This window comes from Mesoplodon densirostris, chromosome 10 (assembly GCF_025265405.1).
Source record: "Mesoplodon densirostris isolate mMesDen1 chromosome 10, mMesDen1 primary haplotype, whole genome shotgun sequence".
NCBI classification, from domain to species: Eukaryota; Metazoa; Chordata; class Mammalia; order Artiodactyla; family Ziphiidae; genus Mesoplodon; species Mesoplodon densirostris.
The window spans coordinates 77,025,516-77,053,078 of record NC_082670.1 but is presented as its reverse complement, the minus strand read 5'-3'; the positions used below and the strand labels follow the sequence as shown (position 1 = coordinate 77,053,078).

General features: G+C 37.7%; 1 protein-coding gene across 13 annotated transcripts in view; it reads left to right on the top strand.

The window, feature by feature from the left end:
* The window catches only part of ERC2 (ELKS/RAB6-interacting/CAST family member 2), a 985,114-nt gene that overhangs the window by 314,686 nt on the left and 642,865 nt on the right, over positions 1 to 27,563 (top strand). For all 13 annotated transcript variants that reach the window (XM_060111325.1, XM_060111324.1, XM_060111322.1 and 10 more), the window contains one exon: positions 3,724 to 3,891. In XM_060111325.1, the coding sequence (XP_059967308.1) occupies positions 3,724 to 3,891 (168 nt within the window). The remainder of the gene's footprint in view (positions 1 to 3,723; positions 3,892 to 27,563) is intronic.

Below are 27,563 nucleotides of genomic sequence, written 5' to 3'. Positions count from 1 at the left end.
GAGGTGAAAGAATGAATAATGAACAAAGATAGTGACAAATGTGGGGGTAAATCTAAACAAACATGGACTGTAAAAAAAAAATGATGAGTGAAAAACAAAACAGGAAAGAGCTAAAATATATGATGACAATGTGAATGTCAAGACGATGGTGACTGGACTTAAAGTGTCTCAAGATCCTTATATTATTCAGAAAGAAGATAAGCATAGATTGGCTTTAGACTTAAATAAATGTAAGCCTGCTGTGATTTCTAGGGTAATACCCTAACAGTTAGAAATAAATAAAACAAACACATTAAATAAGTATAAAAGTATAACTTTTAAAAGAGTAGAGGCAAAAAAATAGAATGAGAAAAAAAGTCATTCAAAACAAGGCAAGAAAGAAAAGAGAAGAAATAGAAATGGTAGCATATATAGAAAGCGCAATGATGGTTGAAATAAATTCACATGTATCCACAATGATAATGAATGCTCCACTAATTTTATAAGATAGGAGAAAAGAATCTGGGTATATGCTATTTACAAGAAACTTCTCCAATATAAGGTTAAAGATACACCAGAAATGAAAAAAAAAAAAAAAAAACTGATCAAATACCAATCATAAGAAAGCTGTTGTAGACTTTGAGGCAAAGAAACCATTTGAGAGCTGAAAAATTTGCAGAGCTATAAGGAGGAATTGATTATTTCACCATTATAGTGGATGGTTTTAACCCACTCTCAAGTAATCAACAGATGAATCACATTAGAAGATCAAAATACAGATGACTTAAACTACCCAATTAAAAGTGTTATCAAATGTCATGCACGTGATACAGAATATCACACCCAACAATTGTTGGATCCATATTCTTTTCAAGCACATAGTAAACAGTACATTTATGATAACTGACCACATACTGTGCATTAAGCAAGATACACCAAATTTCAAATGATTAGTGTAGAACAGGCCATGTTCTCTGTTCACAAAGCAAGTAAGAAATAAAAACCACAGACATAACTAGGAAACATCTATATATTTGGTGATTAAGAAACATACTTCTAAATCATTCATGAGTCAGGAAATAAATCATAATGGAGATTGGAAAATATTTAAGACTGAACAATAATGTCAATACTACATATCAAACTAGGGAGAGTGAGCTAAAATGATACAGGAAAATTTATAGTCTGAAGGCTTATACATGGAAAGAAAAAAGTATGAAAATTAGTGAGATTAGATTCCAACTTAAAGTTAGGAAGAGAAAATAGAATAAATCCAAGGAAAGTAGTAAGAAGAAAATAATTTTAAAAGGAGAGCAAAAATTAATGAAATAGAAAATAAAAATGTTGGATGATCAACAGAACCAAAATTGGCTCTTTGAAGAGATTATTTAATGGGACATGCTTCTGCTGAGATTCATCAAGAAAAAGAGAGTAAATATGAAGACTATTAGGAATGAAAAAAAAGATAATCATAGATGCCATAGATATCAAAAGATAAATGGGTTTTATGAAAACTTCCTGCCAATAAAGGTGAAAATGTAGATGAAATGAAAAAATTTTAAATGAAAAACAACTTCTCAAAATTGATTCTCATAATTGGAAATATGAATATTCCTCTAATCATTAAAGATGGATGAAGTAAGTAATGGTCTTTGGAGAAAGAAAATACCAGCTCTGGATAGTTTTTCTGGTGATTTCTAGTGAACATTAATGGGAAAAAATTTGCAATTTTACATAAACCATTTCAGAACACATTAAAAGAAGGAACACTCCCTACTTTATTTGGAAGGCTAAGTTGATACTAAAACCTGACAAGGAAAGCTACAAGATAGGAAAATTACAAATCAATCTTACCCATAAACATAGAAAAGATTCTGCTAAAATATTAGCAAGGTGAATCCAGTAACATATAAAAAATATACTGCATCATGATGAAGTGAAATTGTTCATAGTAATGCAAAGGGAGAGTAATATTTTTAAAATCCATTAATATAATTTATTATAACATATTAAAGTTGAAAAATGTGATAAATCATGAGATGCAGAAAAGATGTTTGATAATATTAAACATTCCTTAATGATTAAAAAAAACAACTCTTGGCAAAGTTGTAATAAAAGGGAACTTTCTAAAACTTAAGAGTACCTATAAAAAGCTAAAGCAAACATCGAACTTAATGATGAAACATTGAAATTCTTCCCTTTAAGACCAAGAACAAGACAGAGGAGCCACAGTTTCCACCAGGCCTCTCTGTCTTTCTGAATGGCTTGACCATGGGCTGGTATGGGCTTCCTCACAGCCTGGTGGTTGCAGGGTGGTTGGACTTCTGTCTTGGTGGTTGGCTTCCAGTGGGAGGAAGCTGAAGCTGCCAGTCCTCCTACAGGCTAGGGCTAGAACAGGCATATGACACATGCTGCATTTAGCTGGTTGAAGCAAGTCACAGTCCAGCCCAGGTTCAAGAGGATGGTGAATAGACTTCTCCTCTAGTTGTGAGGAACGGCATGTGTGTACAAGTGGGAGGAAATTGGTGGCAGTCATTTTTGGAGATCATCGACCACAACTCCTACGAGACTGGCAAAAATGTGAAAGACCAGTGACATATGATATTGTCAAAGGCATGGAGTGATTGATACATTTACACACTTCTTGTGACCATGAAAATTAATATAACTGCTTTAGAAAACACTTTGGTGCTATCTGGTGAAGTTGAAGATGTGCATACTATGTGGTCCGGCAATTTAACTCCTAGGTTATTTTTACTATGTGTACCAGATGATATGTATAAGAATGTTCAGAATAGCACATTTTGTAATAGCAAAAAGCCCTGGAAGCAAACCCAAATGTATATCAACAGCAGAATAGACAAATTTTAATGAAGTCTTACAATGGAACACTGTACTTCATTGAAAATGAACAAATTGCACATACAATAACTTGATATAATCTCCAGGACGTAAGACTGAGTAGAAAAAAGCAAAGTGCTAAAAAAAAATACACAGTGCAAATAAAGTTAAAAACCATGTAAAACTAGTGTATTATTTACAGATTTAATAAATATATGGTGAGCCTAAAAGACAAACAAGAAAAGGACAAACACAAAATTTAGGGTGGTAGCTATTTCCAAAGTGGGAGAGAAGGAGATAGAAATGGGTAATTCTAATGATCCTTTTGGTGAATAGAATGATGGATGTTTCTTGTATTATTTTTCTATGTTATATGTATTTTATGTTCGTGTCTTTTTAGTGTTTAATGTAAGAAAAAAATCCCTCAGTGCTTACTTTTTTGGGGGTGAGGATTCTTTTCTGTCAAGTGATGCCCTTGAATGATCATTTCCATTGTGGAGTAGCAGAGAAGGTCCAGGTTCTGTCTTGGGTAACTACCTTTGTCAGCTCCCTGTTGACACTTCTGAGGACCATGGTCAGTAGACTTTGTGGTTTCTTGGATGAGTTGTAGGTTTGGCCAGGAAGCCTTCATTCCACTGTAAACCTTGGTTCTCAGTGGTGTGGAAGGTAGAAGGCAGTCTGCTGGCCTTACCTTTCCTATTTTCTACTCTGAGTCACCTTTAAAGAGCCTCCCCAGACCCCTAAGACTGAGTGACTCCCAAGGCCATATATTTAAGCAAACTCATGGTCTGCCTTGTTGGATGAATGATCACTGGTTCTTGGAAATTAAGAGAATTCAGTAGTTCTCAAATGTAAAGAGTAGGAGCTGCGGCTCTAATTTTTTTGTAATTTCATTTTTCACAGATTGATCAGCTGAAGCAGGAGCTTTCAAAGAAGGAGTCAGAACTTCTTGCCTTACAAACAAAGCTTGAAACTCTTAGCAATCAGAATTCAGATTGCAAGCAACACATTGAAGTGCTTAAAGAGTCGCTTACTGCCAAAGAACAGAGGGCTGCCATCCTTCAGACTGAGGTAAGGCACTGTTTCAGGACTCCAGGCAGCAGACATTGAGTTGATAGAAAATATCCTATCTGAAGAGCTTTCTTTTCAAAATCTCATGTCCAAATCCTTGTGGCCAGATACATCTTGGATATCAGATATCTTAGGGATTTGGGAAAGGTCAGATCCATTGCATGTATCATAGATTGTGTAACACTCCCAATGGGGTTGCAGCAACATCGCATAAGCAAACATACAGATATTTCTGCAGTAAAAATTTCTCTTACACTAAAGTAGAGTAAATAAAGACTATATAAGGAGCCTTCTGTTGGTTCGTGTTAGGTTGTGCCACCAAAGGAGTTTGCTTCACACTTGGATTTTTTTTTTTCATTTTTCAGAGTTTTTTCGCAGTTGGGAACCATAGATAAATGATTGGATCTGAAACGGTTTCATTTTATCAAAAATCATAAAAGTGTCAGGATGTCATCTACCTTACTTTACTGTGTATCTGTGTAGGTCCCCCTCCTGGCACCCTTGGGTTTCTCACATCCTAAGCAGTATCCTCAATTTTCAAGATTCTTTTACCCATTGAAGAAAGCTGATATTGTGTTAGTTTCTTAAATGAAATGTGGTTTGTTATTTCTTATTCGTACTAAGAAAAAAACCCAAATACATGTTGCTATCCTATTTTCTTGCTTCTCATTGGATTATATCTCATTGCTAAGAAATGCAAAACACAAGCTAGTTATTATGTAAATGAAACAGTTGCCAGAAAATAAATGATTAAATGGGGCCAATAGCAAAGAATGCAGTGAATCTCCCTGATTTTTGTGTTGAGGATTTTTGAGGATTTTTGTGTTACATGGATTACTTTAGGAGAAGGCAGTCTAATTGAGTTGCATGTTCTCTCTTGTGTTCTTGGAGCCATGTCTTTGCATGTATACATTTTTGGGTCTGTGGGTAGGTTTGGATTTTCTGTAGGAGTTAATGGGGCCATGCCAGTTAGTAGGTCTGTGCCCTCAGTCAAGGTGCAGGACAATGTCCAGAGGAGAAAGGAAACAAGTTCCAGGTTGGATAGGTCTTGGCATGGACCTGATAGGTCTATGCACTTGATTGGCCAATAGGCAGTTAATTGATTGCTTCGAATCAAAGCTGTCATTTTGGCTTCAATGATGTAGATATTTTACATTTAAGAAATACCATTTTCAGTTGTGTATAGTTCCATTGTGAATGTAGAAGCATGGATATTTTATTTTTTAAGGCATAAATGCAAACTATGCCATAAATTGGAGGTTGGCTTGTATTTCCTTTGAGGAGGCAGCAGTGAATAGCATCTAGAACTGTGCTAATACTGTCGCCACTAGGCACATGTGGCTATTCAAATTTAGATTAATTAAAATTCAGTTAAATTTCAAATGGAGCTTCTTAGTCACACTAGCCACATTTCATGTATTTAGTAGTCACATGTGGCTAGAGACTAGTGTATGGGACAGCACAACTATAGACCATTTCTACCATGTAGGACTTGTCTAGAATACGGGTGGAAAGCTATGGCTTGTTGGGACAAATCCTGCCCTCTGCCTGCTTTTGTAAATAAAGTTTTATTAAACTTTTTAATATTTAAACTTATTTAACGTGAAACTTATTTAACGTTAAATAAGTTAACTTTAAAGTTAAACTTATTTAACTTTATGGTTACACCCTTTCATCTATGTGTTGTCTTTGGCTGCTTTTGTGCTACCAAAGCAGGATTTAGTAGCAACAGAGACTGTAAGGCTGAAAAGCTGAAACTATTTACTCTCTGGCCCTTTACAGAAAAAGTTTGCCACCCGTGGCATTGTGATTTCCTGGGAAGAGGCTTGAGTGGGAATTGGAATGCCTGGCTTGTCCTTTCTCTAACAGGCTTACTCTGAACAGGGCCAAATTTGCTGACCTCCATTCTAGAGCACAAGTTTTTCTTCACAGTGGTCATTCACACTGCAACAGATTGTACTCACAGTTGTCTTAAGTTGGCAATAATACCAGCATTACTAATAAAGTTACTGTAATTGTGTTGGGTAGAAGGAAATTTGAGAAGCAAGGCAGTCTGCTGAGGTATTGCCCAAACAGGTAGTCAGGCTTCTTGATAGCCTCTCTTCAGAAGGAAAGAATGAGAAAAGTCAGCTGGGAAAAGCTTACCACCTCTCACTTGTACTGGTGAGTGTTGTATTCTGTGGCCTCTTTCCCTTTTCTTATTCTTTCCCATTTTTTACCTCTCTCGAATTACTGTAGTCCAAATTAGACCTGTACATATTTCATGAAAAAGACAGAGGTGACATTATGTGGATAGCTTCCATCCCACGTTCAATAATTAAAATGACCCAATAAAGAGACAGCACTTTGAAGTAGAAAAAATTACTCTCCATGTGCAGAGAAGATGAGATGATTCTCTGCCTTTCTGCTTTGAAGTTGGAATTGTGAGATTAATGATTTTATCAACTGGAAATATCCAAGGAATTTTCTTTTGCCTTTTTTTTCTTCTTTTAAAATCTTTGTAAATGGAAGTGAAGAGAGTTATCTAATGATATCCATCTCATAGAGGAAGCAATTTAGGTTGAAATTAGCTCTAATTGTTGGATCATAGGCAAGGGATTTTTGGCAGCAGGCTAAAATACATTGAAGTGATTTTCCTGCTTCTTGGAAAAACAGGGAAATGAGAGTCTCCCTACCTAATGTGGGTTAGTGGGTGAGTATTCAGTAGGTAAGCTATGTTATGTTTCATTGTTCCCTACAATGAAAGAACTGAATTTACGTTCGTGTGAAAGATACTGTTTTCATCCTTAGAAGACGTTACATGTGATAGCTCCTTCCAATTAGATCCCTGAGTCATTGCTGAACGCTCTTGCTAAAACAGAAGAGGTCTCTCTCTAGAATGGAAAGAGCCCTACTGGTTTCTCTGGAAAACCTGTGCCATCAACTATCTTTGGCAACTCTTTTAGAATATGGTAAAAATGACAGATGTCACTGACTCAACGGTTAATCTCTGCAAGGAAAGCTTTTGCCACCACAGAATTTGCGTTTGGGAGGTAGTAGGTTGAAGGCTGGGATGAGGGGGGGAGGCAAGTTGTGTGGGTTTGTGGCTATGTGGCTTGGCTCCTGGGTAGGTTTGTTTTAACTTGTACAGATGCCCAGATGCTCTTTGACATGTGTGCAATAAATCAATGGAATAATAATTACACACACACACACACACACACACACAGACACCACATAGCTCTTAACATAACATTTTACTTTTTAAAATAGCTTCAGGGCCTCCCTGGTGGCGCAAGTGGTTAAGAGTCCGCCTGCCGATGCAGGGGATACGGGTTCGTGCCCCGGTCTGGGAGGATCCCATATGCCGCGGAGCGGCTGGGCCCGTGAGCCATGGCCGCTGGGCCTGCGCATCCGGAGCCTGTGCTCCGCAACGGGAGAGGCCACAACAGTGAGAGGCCCACATACCGCAAAAAGAAAAAAAAAAAATAAATAAATAAAATAAAATAAAATAGCTTCAAAGTACCATAAGGCCAAGTATCTTATTTTGCTACTTCCCTTGATGTTTCCCACGTACCAATTTACCCTCATCCGCCAACACATTAATTTCATGTGAGTAGAGATAATAATAAATAGACTTCAGCACCTTGACTTTTATGGATTTCAATGAATAATTACCAACATATCCAGAAATCAGAAAGAAGAAAGGCCTAGCTATTATTTTATCATCTGAAGTAAAATGTGATATGAAAAACACAGCATTTAGAAGTGGGAGATGTGTGGACGTGCCTTAGCGTCCCCATTCAGTCACTATGACTGAGCAAGACTTACATTTCTGAACCTCCATGTCTTGATCTGTAAAACAGCAGTCATTGTACCAGCCTGATGCATCTATATGAAAAGTGCTTTGATTCTACTAAAGGGTTTTAGCTGTAAATTGTGTTGATTATTATCATTGTTGTGATTGTTATTACCACTGTATATCAGGATGTTTGGGGAATACTCTACCTCACTTCTCTTCTTATGGGTCTACCTTTGTGGGTCTCCTTTGAATTTTTGGTGTCTGCTTTTACTGAGCTCAGACGTTTATATTTCAATGGAGTCACTTTTTTATGTCCTAGAATGATGCAGAGAAATGAAGATACTATGAAAGTGCCATCTATTTTGTTCTAGCTCCAAATTAAAAGATTTCTTTCTGTTTTCTTGTGAGTACACTTTGCCCCAGCCCAGCATGATTTCTGAACTGCCAGGCATGACATCTCTTTTGCATCTTTTTTTGTATTCTGGAAGATATGTTATGTGACAGTGGTATGTGATGCTGCTTTTATACTCATTTCTGTTCCAAATTGGTTAGGGAAACATTCTACTTGTAAGAAAAAACACTTGACAACATGTTAATTAAAGAATGTAGGGGGTTTGTGTTCATGAAGGCGAGAGGCAACACATGTAGGTTAGGTTAGTGGCAGCTCCATAGTAAGGGTCCAGAACATTTTTGGGTTTGCTTTTTAAATGTAATCAATATAAGAAAATCTCATGCGATCTATTGGCTCAGTTCCCAGAAAATTCACCTCGGCACATACATACTTATATTCATGTGCAATAACGTATATGCTCTCAGGTAGTTTACAGATACCCTGAAGCATTTCCAAGAGTTTCACATTAAAGATCCTTGCCCTATAGATTTCTTGCATTTTTCATTCAACATATATTTTTTAAATGACTACTATGTGCCAGATATGGTTCCTGCCTTCATCCAGTCAACATTATATTGGGTATGTGGATATATGATAGAGAACTGATCACAGTACCATCAACACTCAGTGAGTTCATTATCACTGGTTAGTAATAATCCCACACAAGGTCTTAATTGGACTTCATCTTTCTTTGGTTGTTTAAAGGCAGATAAGTAAAGGAAAGAAAGAAGATAGAACTAAATGTTTAGCTCTTTTGAGGACTAGAGTATGCAAGCTGTATGAAACGTCTATTTAGGGACTTCCCTGGTGGTGCGGTAGTTAAGAATCTGCCTGCCAATGCAGGGGACATGGTTTTGAGCCCTGGTCCGGGAAGATCGCACATGCCGCGGAGCAACTAAGCCCGGGCACCACAACTACTGAGCCTGTGCTCTAGAGCCCGCGAGCCACAACTACTGAGCCTGTGTGCCACACCTACTGAGGCCCACACACCTAGAGCCCGTGCTCCGCAACAAGAGAAGCCACCACAATGAGAAGCCCATGCACCACAACGAAGAGTAGCCCCTGCTCGCCACAACTAGAGAAAGCCTGCGCACAGCAGCGAAGACCCAACACAGCTGAAAATAAATTAATTTTTTAAAAAAGGTCTATTTATACCTCTTATAATTTAAGGCTAATATTGCTAAGGTGATTACTCTGATAATGTTAAGATTTTATGTTTTGATGAAAACTGATCCTCTTTTGAGCCTACATTCAAGCAACCTGGCTCTCCTTGAGAAAGGGAATGGTATTTATAGGCTTACAGATTATTTCAGGAGTTACTGCTTCTAGTTAGAAATGCTTCAGTCAGCTATACTTTAGATAGACCCTTCCCTCAACTTGTCTAAACAAGCAAGGTATCATTTGATAATATTTTATTGAGCATCTATGATGTGCAAGGTGCTGGACAAGGTGGGACCCATAATCTCAGAAGCTGTTGGTCTTGGACTTATTAATTTAATTTTATTGCCCAAATGTCTACTGAGCACAAGACATGGCAGCTATATTGATTTCCAGGAACTGTGGCTAAATGTTTTCTATGCAATACATTATTTTAAACTTGGCTTACAACTTGTGAATTTGGTATTGTTGACCATTTTTTTTTTAAGATGAGGAAATAGAGGTTCAGAGAGGATGTGTATCTTGCTCAAGGTCACAGAACAGTGAGTAACAGGGCTTGGGTTCTCAAGTTCTAAACTCTTAACTAGAAATCTAGCACTTTCCATAAGAGTCCCAGTGGCTGAGGGCTTTCTTTGTGTCAGGAAACTGACATACATTATCTCATTTAATCTTCATGGCAAAGGTTATGGCAGGTTTTATAGTTCTTTCTTAACAAGGAGGTTCACTAGGGATTCAAGAATGCTCACTAGGTACAACCCTCTACTGGCTATGAAGAGGGATAAGAATGAATAACTCCGAGATGTAAATTCTTACAGTAACATTGTGGCTATAACAGTGGCACTGTGGCCATAGTAATGAAGGATGTCACCTAAACTTTAGGGAGGGTACCATTTTTCATGAAGACTAGAATTCTAGTCTTTTAAGAAGAATTTATTGTATAATATTTAGTTTTTATTTCTTTAAAGATGTTTGTGATATGTATATATATACATATTCAAACATGCATGCACCCTTTGTAGAAAAAAAGTAAAAGAATGGACAGCAGTATCTTACTGTGTCTTCTTTTTGTGTTAGACTCAGGTGATCTTTAAATGGCCTATGATACACATGCTGTACATTTGTAATGTAAAAATTAAATGCATTTTTAACAGAAATCATGGTGATCACTTCTTCAGGGAGGCTGTGCAAGGTACTGGTGGTGGAGGCGGTGTTTTCTGAGCCTGTGGCAGCATTTTTTTGTTCCTCTGAGTCATGGATGATTCAGTGTGATAACACAACTAGAAAGCAAAGTTGGGCTGTCAGTTTTCAAGATGAATTATAAAACCAAGCTTTTGACAATGAAACTGTTGTTGTCACATGGAGAAAAAGAACAAGTTTTATGAGTCCTTGTTTCTTGGTTTATTTCTCATTGAGATGGGCCCTCTACCCCACTTCATGGTGAGGCCGGGATTCTTGGATATAAAAAGTCACCCTGACAAGGAGTCAGGAATGCTTTGTGGCCTCCAGGGGCTGCGGGACTAGATGCATTCACATAGGGCTTTGCAAACTATTCAGATACTTAAGGAACTACTCTTTCTCCTGAACTCACATATGTTGAGCAAAGGAGTTTTTTAAATGACTGGAAATAATATTTGCCACAATACATAAGGTAGGATTTACAAGGAGTTTTCCTTTACTTTAAAACAATAATTTCAGTTTTCCTTTTTACCTCTTGCCTCGGTTGACTGGCAAGCAGTGAAGTCCTTTTTAATCACTTTATTCCAGCCTTCAAAGGATAATATTTAAAGTGTCCTTTTTTTTTAAATTTATTTTTGGCTGCATTGGGTTTTCGTTGCTGTGCGTGGGCTTTCTCTAGTTGCGGTGAGCGGGGGCTGCTCTTCATTATGGCGCACGGGCTTCTCATTGTGGTGGCTTCTTTTGTTGCGGAGCATGGGCTCTAGGTGCACTGACTTCAGTAGTTGTGGCACATGGGCTCAGTAGTTGTGGCTTGCGGGCTCTAGAGCACAGGCTCAGTAGTTGTAGCGCACGGGCTTAGTTGCTCTGCGGCACGTGGGATCCTACCAGACTAGGGCTCGAATCCGTGTCCCCTGCATTGGCAGGTAGATTCTCAACCACTGCGCCACCAGGGAAGCCCATGAAGTGTCCTTTTTGAGATAGACTTTTGTTTTATGCCCTTCATAATCACAGCATTTAAAAGTGAGGTTTTATTTTTTTCAAAAAGTTAGTAGCATATGACAAAACCAACTTTTTTTTTTTTTTTTTTTTTTTTTTTTTGCGGTACGTGGGCCTCTCACTGCTGTGGCCTCTCCCGTTGCGGAGCACAGGCTCCGGACGCGCAGGCTCAGCGGCCATGGCTCACGGGCCTAGCCGCTCCATGGCATGTGGAATCTTCCCGGACCGGGTCACGAACCCGTGTCCCCTGCATCGCCAAGCGGACTCTCAACCACTGCGCCACCAGGGAAGCCCCCAAACCAACTTTTTAGACTGTCAAAATACCCCAGTGCCAAATCAGGGTGCATTGTATCACTTAAGACTTGCAAGGAATGTCTTTAAAATTAATAAATTAAGGGGGTTGGTGAAAAAATATACAAAACAAAATCCCAGTGTCACTTGTATTTTTCCATTCTAATCCCATCGTTGGCTTCACATTTTAAAATGTTTTTATTTAACCAGGAAAGACATCATTGGAAATTTTTATTGATAACACTCTTAACTGCAAGAAAAAGACATAAACCTGCAAAGCTGTAACTATCATGGTGGCCACAATTGGGAGGTCTGCAAAACAGTTTATTACCAGTAGAAAAAAAAAGTCTTGGGAAACACAGTCGTTATAGGGGTCACCACCTCTGCTACGTACATTTTATTTTTTTCCCTTTTCATTTTGAGGGTATGTACGGTGGCAGTGCCAGACTACACACTTTCCCCTCTCCTAATGTCTGTGGGCTTTGTTTTGATTCTCTCTTTATTAATGATGTGAAAACTTTGGGGTCACATAAAAATGAGCCAGGGTCAGGCTTTGTGGGCCCCAGAATGCTGAAAATGTCCTGGTATCTAGCTAGTGAAGACATTGTTTAAAGGGGCCAGGCTTTACTTCCTGAGATTTTTAGCTGTTTTGCAGATTTTAGATAATCGGGTGAACTTTGCAAGGCAGCTTCATACTCTTGCTTTCCTAAGGTAGAACATGAAAGACATGTGCTGGAGGAATTAAAATGTGTTATGGCTGTTGGCTGCAATTTTTTTTTTTTTTTTGGCCTATTAAGGATGGTGCAGGTAGCTGTAGACATTATTTTATTCCATAGGGCCAGAGTCTAGTGCTTTTGTTGTTGTTATTGTTGTTCAGGCTTTCAGAAAATGCCATATTTAACACCTTGTTAGTATAAAATTGCTTTTGACTTCATAAACACAGGTGTTCAGTTTGAATCTTAATGAACTATGAAATAGGTAGATGTCTAAAAGGAAATTCTATAAATTGTGAACATGGCTCTGTCAGCACACTAAATGGATTAGGAAAATTCATTGTCTGCCGTGTAACTGAACACCAGTGTGATGCATGGACAGGAATTAGTCCTGAAAAGCCAATAAAACGGAGGAAAAAAGTAGTGCCTAGGAGATGTTGATTGTCTGGGTTCCCCCCACCACAAATGAATGCTGGTGCAGAAGGACTCGGAAATCAGAATGGCTATTCCGAGGACAGCCAAGGAGGAATACATATGAGCAGACAACACAGAATTTATAGAGTAAAACCACAAACACCTTATTTTCCATTGTACTAAAATAATGATATTTTACAGTACTCATTTTATATGTAATTCTGCTTTCAATTTTATATTGTTACTGCAGCTCAAATCTCATTATAAGTGTTCCAACAAAAATCGCTTTTTAATCAAAAACTTTCCAATCCTTAGCCCATTGTCAACTTATTTTGAGGAACTTATTTTTCTAGTGAAACAAAAGAATTTGGCCCTTCTTTGTGAGCTCATTGGGATATTATTTGACCTGTGTAGCTAAACATGTAATTAAGATAACTGATTCATTTTAGTTTCTACATTAAATCCCTTCATAATCTGTTTGCATTGTTTTGGGGTGTAGAGATATGGAGTCAGAGCCCTTCATATTCTTTGAAAGAAAAGAAGTAGGTCATTAGTGCTTTTGTTTGGTTTTACTTCTGTTTGCAAAAGACATTGGCTATACTATATGAAGCTGCAACTGAAAGTGACAACATCCAATTAGCTAGTCATCCATGAGAGAGTGCATGTCCATGGTAAGTGTTACTTACCATGGTTTGCAGGAAAAAAAGAATGTATTTTGGTCATGTCTGTGGGAAGCTGGCTTGCCACTTTAGAAAAGGAGATGACAGAATTTAGGAGGAGGGAAATTCAACAAAACTCTCACTAACCTCCAAGCTCACAGTCTTTCTTTTTCTTTTTTTGTATGAATTTTATGGAAAACAGAATTTATTAAGTACTTCCATTCATTTTTTTCCTTTTGGGGAGCACCATTTGGAAATAACCAGTGTACATTGTGATTATGTTCTCCCTGACACTGGACCACATTTGTAATACTTGCTTCCATTCCTCTGGAAAAAGTCTAACATTTACTGTGGTTGGGTTTCTTTATGTGTATATTTACATATCAAACCAAAATGTAAAGAGTGAAGTTAAATTGCAGGGCTCCTGCAAGAATCTTTTACCCATTTTCATATGAACTTTATTCTGTTTAAATTAAATACAGATATTTATTCCACACAGACATGTACTTCCCCCTTCTTATTTTATTTAAAAAAAAAAAGGGAGAGAGAATTCAACTTGAGGTAATAAGTTGTGATGATGAGGATCATTTTAACCCTAGCAGTTTGTTTTTGTGGCCAGCATTTCTTTCTTGAAGTGTGTGAAATTTATTTTCTTGCATTTATTTTTTATTTTATCTTTAAAATTTCTATGTGAGTGATTTATTAAGCCCTTGTTATTATAACAGAATGATGTTTGGCCTCTAAAATACTACTTGGCAGTTGTTAATTTGAAACTGGACAGATGGTAAGTTCTGTCATTAAGATCTGGTCAAATGTGAAGGAAAAAAGAAGATCCAGCTCCTCATTTACTGAATGTGACTCCTTAGTGCAGTGCCAGCAAAGCTGGTTGTCAGAGGGTTGGTTCTCTCCATAGTGATGACCACCTTTGACAGCTCTTCTTAGAGCAGTTGAGGAAAAAGGGAAATGCACGTCTAGGAGAACTGCTTGGGACTGCCAGATATCTAGACCTTAGGATTTGTCAACTCTTTCAACCTCCCTCCCATCCAAAGTTAAAAAGTACACTTGCAGAAAGATGTACATGAGTTTTAAAGATTTAATTTGGAAAAATTGAATCATATTTGTTCTTTGCTGTGTGTGTGTGTGTGTGTGTGTTAGAAAAGACAGCACTAAGGTATGGAAGCTAGGTATACAGCATTATTTTAGTAACCTTCTTTGTTGGATCTCCAGTAGATTAAATAAACCTACTAAATAAAGTACCTACTGTGTGTTAGGCGTAGTGCTAGGTGCCAGGAATACAAAAATAAATAAGAGATTAATGTTGCCAATATTACACTCATAATATGATTATTGAAAAATGTTTAACAATTGTTTGTAGTTCTTTTTGTCCCTGAGTATCCACTAGGATTGACTCATGGAAAATTCAGTCTAGTGGACTGTTGTTTGCTTATCAGAGCAACCCCATAGAAACTTTGGGTATATAACAGGGCCTCTGAGTAAGCCTATGAAAGCAACTAACCAGAAAGAGAACTTGTTTCAATGCTTGGAGCCCTTTTCATTTGCAGATCTTTAAATTTTCAAGTGTCACTTTCTTGGATAAAGTCTCTAATACAGGTTGTATAGGACACAAAAATAGAATCTTATTCCTCAGGGACATTGTGGCCTAGCTGGGGTTTTCACTACTGTGCTGCATGCACTTGAGTATTTATTTTAACCCTTTGTTAACCTAATATTTATATAGAAGGAAAACTTCATCACAGTATAAATTTCTTGAAGAAAAGGATCTTTTGGCCTTATTCACTGGAGTATATGAGCTTTGAGAGCAGTGCCTAGCACAATATAGGAATTCCAAAAATATTTGTTGAATCTGTTGTTGATCTTTGGTATCATTGGAGATATAGTGGGAGAATTAGATGAGATATTGTATCATGGTAGCAATGGAAATATCCATTCTTAGGCAATGCTTTAATGTTAGTATTATGAGAAAACATGGATTAACCCTTCTGTAACTTAGTTATGGGGAAAACTTTCCTAACTATGAATCAAGATCTGGTAGCAATAATATATAGGATTGATAAGTTTGATGATATCAAATAAAGAATTTTTGCAGGGCAAAAATTATCATAGATATAGTAAAAGGCAAATAATTTGGGCAATATATTTGCTAGTTATGCTGCTGAAAGAGGGTTTATAACTTTTTTTTTTGTAAAGTTTTTAAAAACAACCCTAAGCTCTAACAACCTATAGAACCAAAGGGCCAACAAACCCTATAGAATAATGGGCTTGATATATAGATAATACACAGAAAAATAAATGTGAATGGTGCTTAATTTATGATGCTCAACCTGATACATGATCAGAGAAATGCATATTGAAACTACATTGAAAAATAATTTTTTTATTTATTAGATTGGCAAAACTTCAAAGATTTGAAATGTATGCTATTTATTGGTGGGGAAAAATTAGCCCTATAATAACATTGCTGTTAGGAATGCAAAGTGATATATCCTCTTTCAGAGGGGAATTTGGCAGCATCTAGCAAATTATACAAGTTTGCCTCTGACTCAGCAATCCCAATTCTAGGAATGTATTCCAAAGAAATACAAAATATCCAAGACTTTTCATTACAACACCATCTGTAATAGTAAAAGACTAGAAACAACCAAGACATCTGCCAGGATGGGGCTTACTGAATAAATCACTGTGATCTACAAATGGATTACTATGTAGCTGTGTAAAAGATGAAGCATGTATATACTGATATGGAGTGACCTCTAGGATATCTGGTTAAGTGAAAAATAAAAAGAGGGTGGTGAAAAGTGTTTAGGGTATGCTAGTGTTTACCTAAGAGATTGAGGGAATGCAAATATATATATATGAATGTACATATTTGTTTATATTTTAAAGAAAATGATGGACAAACCATAATATTAAAAAACAATTTTTTTTTTTTGGTAATAGAATGAGTGAACATGGAGAGAACCTAGACTTCTTTGAGTATAGTTTGTTTTATAGATATGACTTTGGAACCATGTAAGTATTTTACGTAATTATAAAGCAAAATTAAATCCAAAAAGGCAATCTCTAAAAAGTTAAAGTGAAACAAATGAACCTATCTGTGTATCTGAGTGGTGTTATAACCACACTGAGAGGATCTATTCCAAGTGACTATAAAATATGTATTTTGAGGGTACATCATAGTGGGATATAGTCCAGGAGAAAAAAACCTGCATACAATCTTAAACTTTTTTCAGTGACTATATTATTGGTTGTAGTTATGGATATTATTTATTCTAAGACAGGTGTGTGTGAAGAATGTGGTAAAACAAATGAGTGTTTCTGTTGGTGTCAGTAAGAGCTTGGATTTTCGAAACTTGGGAGAAAGAAGATACAGATGCAAGATTGATGAACTTTAGTAAAAATACTGTAGTCTTATGATGTATATTTTAAAAAATCTATATCAATATATCTATATCTGTATCTATATCTATCAATATATATTATATCCTAGCTGTGTCCCTGGAAAGTTCTAGAAACAAGAGCCAGTCTCTGGTAGCGATAGCTATTCCTAGTGTCAAATTTGCTATTTTCTCACTAAAGGCCTTTGTAGAAATGGATAAGTCTGTGTCTGGAGGCAGGAAATTATGACATCTTGTCATTCCAGAAAGTAGGGAAGCTATCAAAGATTGATAGGACATGTCAAAAGGACTCAAGAGCAAATTTTAAAAAAAATGTGCCCACTGAACAAAGAATTTGAGCATTAATAGCCCAGAAAATATGCTTCATTCAGTCCATGAGTTCAGAATGAGAACTATTTAAAAAAACTTTTTTTTTTGGTAGATTCTAGGGAACATTTGAAACTAGTAAATAAAGGGAAAGAAATGAGTATTCATCGTAACTCTTTTGTATAAATTGTACCTTGGGGTAGCAAAGAGTTGATGCAGAGAAGATTCTCTTTGTAGAAGTATTCCAGCTAATAAATGACTCTCACCATTTTGCAACCTCTAATGATTTAATGGATCTGGGGATTGAGCTTTAATGGATGCCGTATCAAATATTACATGTTTCCTGATAGAGGTATGCTCTGTTGCCAATGAAGTAGGCTTGCCAGAAAAATCAAACCTGAGTCTTACTGGAAATACAGAAGACAGAGAGGAAGTTGGCAAACAACTCCAAGGAATGCAGTGAGGAAGCTCCCCACCATGGGACACTCTTGCAGGATAGATGACTCCATGGTTTTTTTGTTTGTTTGTTTGTTTTTTGTTTTATAACACAACAACAATAGTTTTCAAGGAAGAGGAGAGAGAAAGGTAGAGAGGGAAACCATGGATTAAAAAACGTGAGACATATGAACCAATTATAATGTATGAACCTTATTGGATCCTGATTCAAATAAGCAAAATGGTAAAATTGTGAGCCAACTAGGGAAATTTGAAGGTTGAACTGATGATAGTAAGAAATCATTGGTAAATTCTTCTTAGGTGTGATGATAGAATTTTTTAAAATATAGACTCCTTATCTTTTCAAGTTACATACTAAAATATTTACAGATGAAATGGTATAATACCTGGGATTTGATTTAAAATAATCAGGGGCCTGGGGAGGGAAAGATGAAACAAGAGTAGCCATTAGTGGATACTTGCTGAAGTGGGAAATGAGTACATGGAGATTCATTATATTATTTTCTGTACTTTTGTATGTTTGATATTTACGTAAGAAAACATTGAAAACAAAATAAAAATAAACATCAGTGACTTGCATAGGCTCTTTGAATTTCATTCCCAGTGACATGAAGATGCCACAAGATGTCTCCCATCTACCTATCTTGGGACTTTATGTTCTCATTTATACAGATGCTGTTGCAGCTAAATTATTCTAAATTTGTTGGTGACCCTGAAGATGATTTCAGACCTTTTATCGAATCAACCAAAGTATACTCTTCAGAGGGAAAAAGTCTTGTTTTAACCTTTTGTAGTTTTTCTAAGTCTTTGTTTTTATGAGAGTGTAATTTGGATGTAAAAGACCTAGAAGAAAGCATTGGGAAATCTGATAGGGAAGCCGAATCAGTTGGGCTTTTTATGTTGAAGCTTTTCAAAATCTTTTTTCAATCTAGCCAGTCACTGTAAGACCTTGCAGCTGGTTGTCAGGGACCTGCTGATGACTGACTTCATTTAGGCAGGGTCAGTCCTTGATAACTTCTTTGGAAATGGCTTGGGCTGCCAGGCACAGACCACGACCACATGATTTTTGCTTGACATCATTTCTTTTCCACAATGATGGGTATCAGTCATCAGAGGATCTAATTTCTATTTTACTCTCAGTCTAGAAGTTTAGAAGACTTTATTTTGCCTGCTTGGATTCTTCAGTTAATCTTACAATCGGGCTGTTTTCCAATTAGTAAAACAGAAGTCTGACTCAAGGAATCCTAGATATTTATCTTACATATTTAAGAAAGAGAAAGTATATAAAAGATGAAATACAAGTAGTAAAACCTTGTTAATTTTATTCTTTCTCCATACTGATTTTTTTGGAATCTTCTTGGGTACTACAAAAGGAGAAGCGCTTTCAATATTGACTTGCTAGAGTGTGCCAGTGTGTGTTTTGTAAATTGAGTTTATCTAAATCCCAGTCTAGAAGAAGTAAGACAGTTTTCTCTAGTCTTTTTCTAGAAAGTGAATTTTAAAGTAATACCACATGTTGGATGAAATACAATAGAGCTAAAATCATTATCAAGATATCTTAATGACAAACACAGAATTGATTCAAAAATGTGCGTACAGGAGTTTAGTATGGGGATTGTTACTTCAGTAATAACCTTTGTTTGGTGAAAGTTGGAGAACAAAAAGTTACAATTGTAATAATATTTCCTATATTAATTACCTATGTGCACAATTTCAGTGAATACTGTGTATAGTTTTTGCAACAGTTCTTTTGTCCTATTATATGTTCGATTAGATTATTGAAATGTGATCTTACGTCTGTTGAATCTAATAATAAAATGGTTCTGGTTTCAAAAAACTCTTAATGTACCATAGAGTGGATTTGCAAAAATAAAAAAGAAAGGATGCTTATTAAGTTGTGAAGATTTGAGAGAAAATTAGGACATGGGCGATTTGAAAATATTTCTTTTGTCCAGTTATAGAACTTGTATAGGTAAGTTCCTGGCGAGCTCATTTTCAATTCTTTCTTTCCTTTTGGACATATTTCTCATCTTCATTTTTCCACATATCTTTAGGTATTGGCAGACATCTATTTGCGCTCATAATCCCTGGATGATGTGGCCTTGATCACTTTCTCTCTTGTCTCTCAGCACAGTACTTAACATTGAGTTTCCAGAATTGTTCTCTAATCTGACTGTAAGTTTATTGAGGATGGAGCTATCTTGTCTTATATATTTTTTTCCTTTTGCAATGTCTAGTTTTGCTCAACTCCCTCTCTTTAGCCACTGTGGGTTTATCTCAAAGAATCTTTACAAGTTTTAGGAATGTTTCAGAGCCCAAGATTTTGCATTGACTGACCATTGTGGGAAAGTGAATTCAGCTTTGCATTTATTTTCATTTTTATAATACTTTGCTATAATGCCAGTCTTTTAGAGAAATTATTACACAAAGCCTTATCCTGGGCATTATACTATCTGCAAGCTGAAATTTGTAATTCAAATTAGGAAGATTTCTGAAGAACATGGTTCTTGTATTTATTGGCAAGCTAATGCTTTGTGCTGATGATTAACAAAGTTAGAGTGATTTTCCCTTAGGTGCCTACAATTGTAAAAATCAGTGGAATGAAGTTACTTATGGCATCAATGCAATTTGACACATTTTGCCAACAGGAAGTCTTTTTTTTTTAGCATCTTTATTGGAGTATAATTGCTTTACAATGGTGTGTTAGGTTCTGCTGTATAACAAAGTGAATCAGCTATACGTATACATATATCCCCATATCTCTTCCCTCTTACGTCTCCCTCCCACCCTCCCTATCCCACCCCTCTAGGTGGACACAAAGCACGGAGCTGATCTCCCTGTGCTATGCGGCTGCTTCCCACTAGCTATCTATTTTACATTTGGTAGTGTTATATGTCCATGCCACTCTCTCCCTTCGTCCCAGCTTACCCTTCTTCCTCCCCATATCCTCAAGTCCATTCTCTACGTCTGTGTCTTTATTCCTGTCCTGCCCCTAGGTTCTTCAGAACCTTTTTTTTTCTTTTTAGATTCCATATATATGTGTTAGCATACGGTATTTGTTTTTCTCTTTCTGACTTCACTCTGTATGACAGACTCTCGGTCCATCCACCTCACTACAAATAACTCAATTTCTTTTTTTTATGGCTGAGTAATATTCCATTGTATATAGGTGCCATATTTTCTTTATCCAGTCATCTGTCGATGGACACCTAGGTTGCTTCCATGTCCTGGCTATTGTAAATAGAGGTGCAATGAACACTGTGGTACATGACTCTTTTTTTTTTTTTTTTTTTGCTTTATAACAAATTTAATCAGTTATACATATACATATGTTTCCATATCCCCTCCCTTTTGCGTCTCCCTCCCACCCTCCCTATCCTACCCCTCCAGGCGGTCACAAAGCACCGAGCTGATCTCCCTGTGCTATGCGGCTGCTTCCCACTAGCTATCTACCTTACGTTTGGTAGTGTATATATGTCCATGCCGCTCTTTCACTTTGTCACAGCTTACCCTTCCCCCTCCCCATATCCTCAAGTCCATTCTCTATTAGGTCTGTGTCTTTATTCCTGTCTTACCCCTATGTTCTTCATGACATTTTTTTTCTTAAATTCCATATATATGTGTTAGCATACAGTATTTGTCTTTCTCTTTCTGACTTACTTCACTCTGTATGACAGACTCTAGGTCTATCCACTTCATTACAAATAGCTCAATTTCATTTCTTTTTATGGCTGAGTAATATTCCATTGTATATATGTGCCACATCTTCTTTATCCATTCATCCCATGACTCTTTTTGAATTATGGTTTTCTCGGGGTATATGCCCAGTAGTGGTATTGCTGGGTCGTATGGTAGTTCTATTTTGAGTTTTTTAAGGAACCTCCATACTGTTCTCCATAGTGGCTGTATCAGTTTACATTCCCACCAACAGTGCAAGAGTGTTCCCTTTTCTTCACACCCTCTCCAGCATTTATTGTTTCTAGATGTTTTGATGATGGCCATTCTGACCGGTGTGAGGTGATACCTCATTGTAGCTTTATTTTTTTTTTTGCGGTACGCAGGCCTCTCACTGTTGTGGCCTCTCCCGTTGTGGAGCACAGGCTCCGGACGCGCAGGCTCAGCAGCCATGGCTCACGGGCCCAGCTGCTCAGCGGCATGTGGGATCTTCCCGGACCGGGGCACGAACTCGTGTCCCCTGCATCGGCAGGCAGACTCTCAACAACTGCGCCACCAGGGAAACCCCCTCATTGTAGTTTTGATTTGCATTTCTCTAATGATTAGTGATTGCCAACAGGAAGTCTTATATACCATTAACTGAAACAATAGTAGCATACCATCTTTATTGAACATTTACCAGGTATGAAGCCCAACTGTGATGCCAAATAATCCTCATATCAATCCTATGAAGTTGATGCTACCTGATTCTGATGGACTTTCTTATTTTGTAGAACTTTTATATGGGCAAAGTAACCATAGTTAGAATGGCTTTTAATAATTATCTGTAATACATATTGACTGAGAAACTTCAGAGTAAGTTAGATGACTTTAGGATCTCCCCATGTGTAGACGTAGAACCAAAAACAGCATAATGGAACACATTCAATAATAAAGGCAGAAACAAAGAACTATGAAACCCTGGGAATTAATGTGCCTGCTGGGGAGGGAGTCCAGACAGGCGTTAAAGAGGAAGGGACTTTCAGGTGGACCCTGAGTATGAAAAGTGTTTGCTATGATGGAAAAGGTGGGGCGAAAAAGCGTATTTGAATCATAAGATGTAATACAGATGGTGAAAGTGTGGCCTGTAGAAAGCATAGTGAGTAAGTAACTGTGGCCAGAGTGCCATTTGTGGGGGGTGTGTGTGTATGTGTGTGAGGGAGAGAGACATGGGTGGGTGGGATGGGTAGCTGGGACTGTATAGCATAGTGATTGAGTTCATCATTTTGGGGGTCTGAGGCAAGCCTGGTTTAGAGTCCTAGGTTTGTGTCTTACTAGCTCTGTGTCAACTGAATTTGCTCATTCATTCATTTATTTATTCAACAAATACTCATTGATGTCTTCAGTGAACCTGGCATTACCCTAAGTAATGGAGCTTTACATTCTAGTGTGTGTTTTTTTTCAGGAGAAAGTGTGGAGAAATCAAATATGAAAAGGACCATCTAATGGCCAGTACAATAGATCAGATAATGATTCCAGGTGGAGGGAGGAGGGAGTGCCCAGGCCTCAGGCAGGAATGAGCTTTTATGTACAAAGAGCAAAGAGAAAACCAGTGAGGCCTGAGGAGAGTGGGAGAAGGTGAACTTGGAAAGATGGGCAGAGGCCAGGCCAAGGAGGGTCTTGTTGACCACAGTAAGGAAATAAGATTGTGTTCACAGTGCAGTGGGAAGGCGCTAGAAGGATTTAAGCAAGGCAGCAGATGATCTGATTTGCATTCCTAATAGACCACTCTGGCTGCTCTGTGGCGAATGGCGTGTATTGTGCCAGAGAGGAGGCTGAGAGGTCATTGCAGACATCCTGGTGAGGAGTGATGGTGGGCTAGAGAGCATGTGGAGATAGAGAGAAGAGGATGGTTTTCCCATCCATTTTGGAGGGATAGTTGTCAGGATATGTGGAGGAATTGGATATGGAAGGAGAGTGTGAGGAAGGAGAGGAATCAAGGACAAATTCTGAGGTTTTAGGACTAAGTTGGACGGGCAAGTCATGAAACTCTTTGAATTCCAGAGAGCTATTCCAAGGATTAAATGGGATAGGAGAAGTACATGGAATGGTAGATGAGTTCATTAAATATGCTTTGTGTTCTCTTAGGGTGTTTGGACTCAAGGTATAAAGACACAAAGCCCATAGAGTGACAGAGAAGTTGAGAGAGGGCTAAAGAAAAGGTACTTAGCAGAAGCCATGTGGCAGCCAAACCCAAGAAAAAGCAGAAGTCATGATGTGGAGAGAAAGGAGGGTGGTGGTAACAGTAGCAGAAGCAGTGGCAAAAGAGAGATCGAATTATAAATCCAGTGGGCGTTCTGGTGTCGCTTCTGAGCCACCTGGTCTCCTGGGATACCAGAAAGGGAATTTCTCTTCTCTCCCAGACCTGGCTGTACTGTTGCCCACAGTTTTCTGGTCCTTCTTTTGCTCCCACCTCCCCACCACGAGCCCTCTCTACCTGGAAAAATCCGAAGTTATCCACTCATTTAACCTGAAGGAGCCAAAATAAGATGAGTGAATTTCTTTCATGTTGGAGGGCCCATCTTGCTTATAAATGGATTTTTATTTATTTTTAAATTATGAAGTAATGCAAAAATGTATTTGTATTGTGATTTTGAAAAGTAGAATAAAAAAATTTAACATGTAGAATAAATTCCTCTTCAGTCTTCTGAACAGTGAAGTTGTGTCCTCTCCCCAGGGGTAACCACCCTTATTTTGGGGGTGTACCCTTCCATATATTTTCTAAGTAGTTACATACTTATCAAATATATACATATATTGATATTGTGGGGATTTTCCAAACATAAATGAGATTATATGGGATATTAAAAACAATAGCTTTACCAAAAAAATAAAGTAAAAACAGTAACTTCCTTTTTTCACTTACTGTTTCTTAGAGGTCCTTCTATGTCAGTACACACACACCTGCCTCACTGTCAACAGTTGCCCATTATTCCACTTACCATGCTTTAGTCACTCTTTCTCCTATAGATGAACAGTTAAGTTGTTTCCAAAATCTGTTTCCAAAATTTCTGTTTATTGTTTCAATAAATAAATAAATTTCAAATTATTGTTTCCAATAATTCTGCTACTACAGAATTATTTTTGAGAGCTGGCCTGTGCTACCATGCAACCTTTCACCCATTTGGGCAAAACCAAAGTGATCTTGGTGAAGTCCTTTGTCATTTGGTGGCTGTGCAGTTCATCTCAGCCCTAGGGTTGGGCTGAGCTGCAGGCGGAGTCCATGGAGTTTGTGTGGATTGCAAGTCGGGCACATGTGGCAGCAATTTTCCTCTGTTGCTGCAGGGAGGAATTAGAACCGCTGGGCAGGGGGAGCCTCAAACATTGCAGTATCCTCAAGAAAAGCTCGAAGTAAACTACCCTATTTATATTAACACCTAGTAAAAGAAAATATTAACTTTGCTAAAATAAACTTCTAAAGAGACAGGTTTAATGAGAATTTCTGAATTAAATTTAAGGGTTATAATTAAACATGCAAAGGATAAGCAGTATCTTCAAAGTTCAGCCTTTCAAGAAGTAATAACTATTTCTTCAGAAGGAAAAATATTTAACTGCACTGAATGCCTGGATGTTTGATCTTTGAAAGTTGGAGCCTTTGTGTTTTTGAAAATTCATATAAAAACCTAAGTCATAAGGGCACTCACAATTTGTGTGCTTTCTGTAGATAGGTTCGTGGAAACTATGGGTATCTTTGAAGTAATCCACCTTTGTTTTAGAGAAAGACATTGTACTTGCTGAAAACCAGTGAGTGTTCTAATTGTTGTCATCATACTATATATATCTTGTGAATACTCTCAGAAGTAAAGACAATAATACAATGCAAATGGTTAACCTGTCTCTGCCTGTTTCAGGGAGAATGGAGGGCTGGGAAAGAGTAATGTGTGTGTTCTAGGGACTTTACAGACCTTGTCTTAGTAAATTGTTATAGCAATCCTGCAAAATGAGGTGCTGTCCTCATTTTTCAGGTGAGAAAACTGTGGCCCAGAGAAGTAAAGTAAATGTCCCAGAGACATACAGCTAAAAAGTAGTAGTGTAGGATTTCAACCCAGCGTTGGCCTGACTTCCCTGCTTTCAGCTGTGTGATTCTGGGCTTATTTTTGCTTTCCATTTTGGATTTGTCAGTACTTTTACTACCAGGAACTGAAACAAGCTTCCTTCGTGATACTTATGAAGTATCATGATTGTTAAATTCACTGGCCAGCCTTGACTCTAAAATAGACCTAAAGGTCCTGAAGGTCTTAGGTGAACTCCTAAGGTTACCGGAGGGCCTGGCAAGCAAAACGGTGGACACCTGTTTACAGAGTAGTTTGCTTTTACAGGGTAGTTTGTTCTTAAATGCCAGATGTGGAGGGGTTGGATGAAATAGTTGCTAAGATTTTTTGCACACGGATAACTCTCCTCAGGTATTCAGAACTGCTTGCATCATACGATACTAAATCAGATAATTCTAATGGGAATTGCTGTGGATATTCCCTCCATCACTGCCATGTACTCCAGGAACTGCTTTCTCTTCCTGCTCCCATCCTTTATTTGGACAGTTACAAAATTACAACCAAGGTGAAAACCTCCCACCTCCTCAATATTTCTATTTTGGCTTCTAATTTCAAGATTATAATTTCTTTCCTTTTTCTTTCTCTGCCTTCCTCAGTCTCTTAATTCCTTCCTTCTTTCTTTTCAATATCCTTTCCAAAGGAAAGGAAACAATCACTCCCTCCTACTTTCTACTCAGCTTGTAGCCCTCTTTCCTTCCACTGAGTCCACATAACCCAGGGGTTCCCATATCAACGTGATGGGATCCAGACAGGTGTTGTAACCCAGGGAAGCCAGCTGAGTGGAGACTGTTGTAACTAGAGAGCAGAGGCCCAATCTAAAGCTGATTCTTGCCCTCAGGAACAACTAGGAATCCAGTGTTGCCAGACCTTCTGACTTTAAGAGAAGCAGAAAATCCAGACTTTTTGGTGGAATCTCTGTTTTTTTCATGCTGGCAACCAATTTGAAAATTATTTTGCAATAGTGTGCAGTCAAGCAGAAGACATGTGTTAGACATCACTTGGAATTTCTTAGTAAACCAAAGAAAAATTTCGAGTTTTCTTATTTTGAGGGTTATCACACAACTTCTTCCATACTTCCCTACGTTTTGACTGAGGTGATCTTATCTGTGGTAGGTTTATTTCCTACACGTGTCATTCCCAGATCACTAGGAGGCAGTGGAGTGTTCTGTTTAAGATCCAGACTTGAGTATCAGCTGAATCTAGGTTGATTTATAGCTCTGTTGCATAATAATTTTGTTACCTTGGATGGGTGACTGCAGCTCTGTGAGTCACCAGGAAAAGGTGACTACTAATGATCAGTCTTAATTGCTTTACAGTACAACAAATCCTTATTGAGTGCCAACTATGTACCAGACACTGAATTAGGTATTGGGGATGCCACAGTGAACAAAATCAGACATGGCTCTGGCATTCCTGATTTTGGCTCTGGCACTCCTGGAGCTCACTGTCCAGTGCAAGAGAAAGATATTAATCAAATAGTCTCAGTAATACAATTATAATGAGAAAAGGAGGTTAAGTGCTCTGCCCAGTGAAAGGTGATTCTAGGCTAGGCTTCCTGGAGAAAGAGATGCTTCATCTGAGATCTGAAAGATGAGTTGGAGTAAACCAGGTAAGAAAGGGATGGAATAGTGTTTCTGTCCAAAAGGCCAGTGTGTACTTCCTTTCCAAGGTATTGAAATCACACTGATATTATTTAACCAGATTGAATAATGACCTGAACCCAAGTCAATTTTACATGGTCCCATTTTAACAAATATTTTCAAGGAGAGACACAAAAGTACTGTTAATTCTCTGCAGCTCTCTAACAAAATTCCCTTTGTCAAGTGTAGTAGTAGTTAAATCAGATAGTAGAGTCTAGGTTTTGCTGCAGTAACAACCTCAAAATTGCAATGGCTTAAGGCACAGATCGACAAATTATGACCTATAGGCCAGATCTTGTATATGCCTGCTTTGGTAAATCAATTTTTATTGGAACACAGGCATGCACATTCATTTACATATTGTCTATGGCTGCTTTCCCACTACAGTGGAAGAATTGATTAGTGAAAGAAGCTATACAGCCTGCAAAGCCAAAAATATTTACTACCTGGCTCTTTACCAAAGAAAAAAAATTACCAATCCCTGTTTAACGGTATTGGTGGGAGCTTCC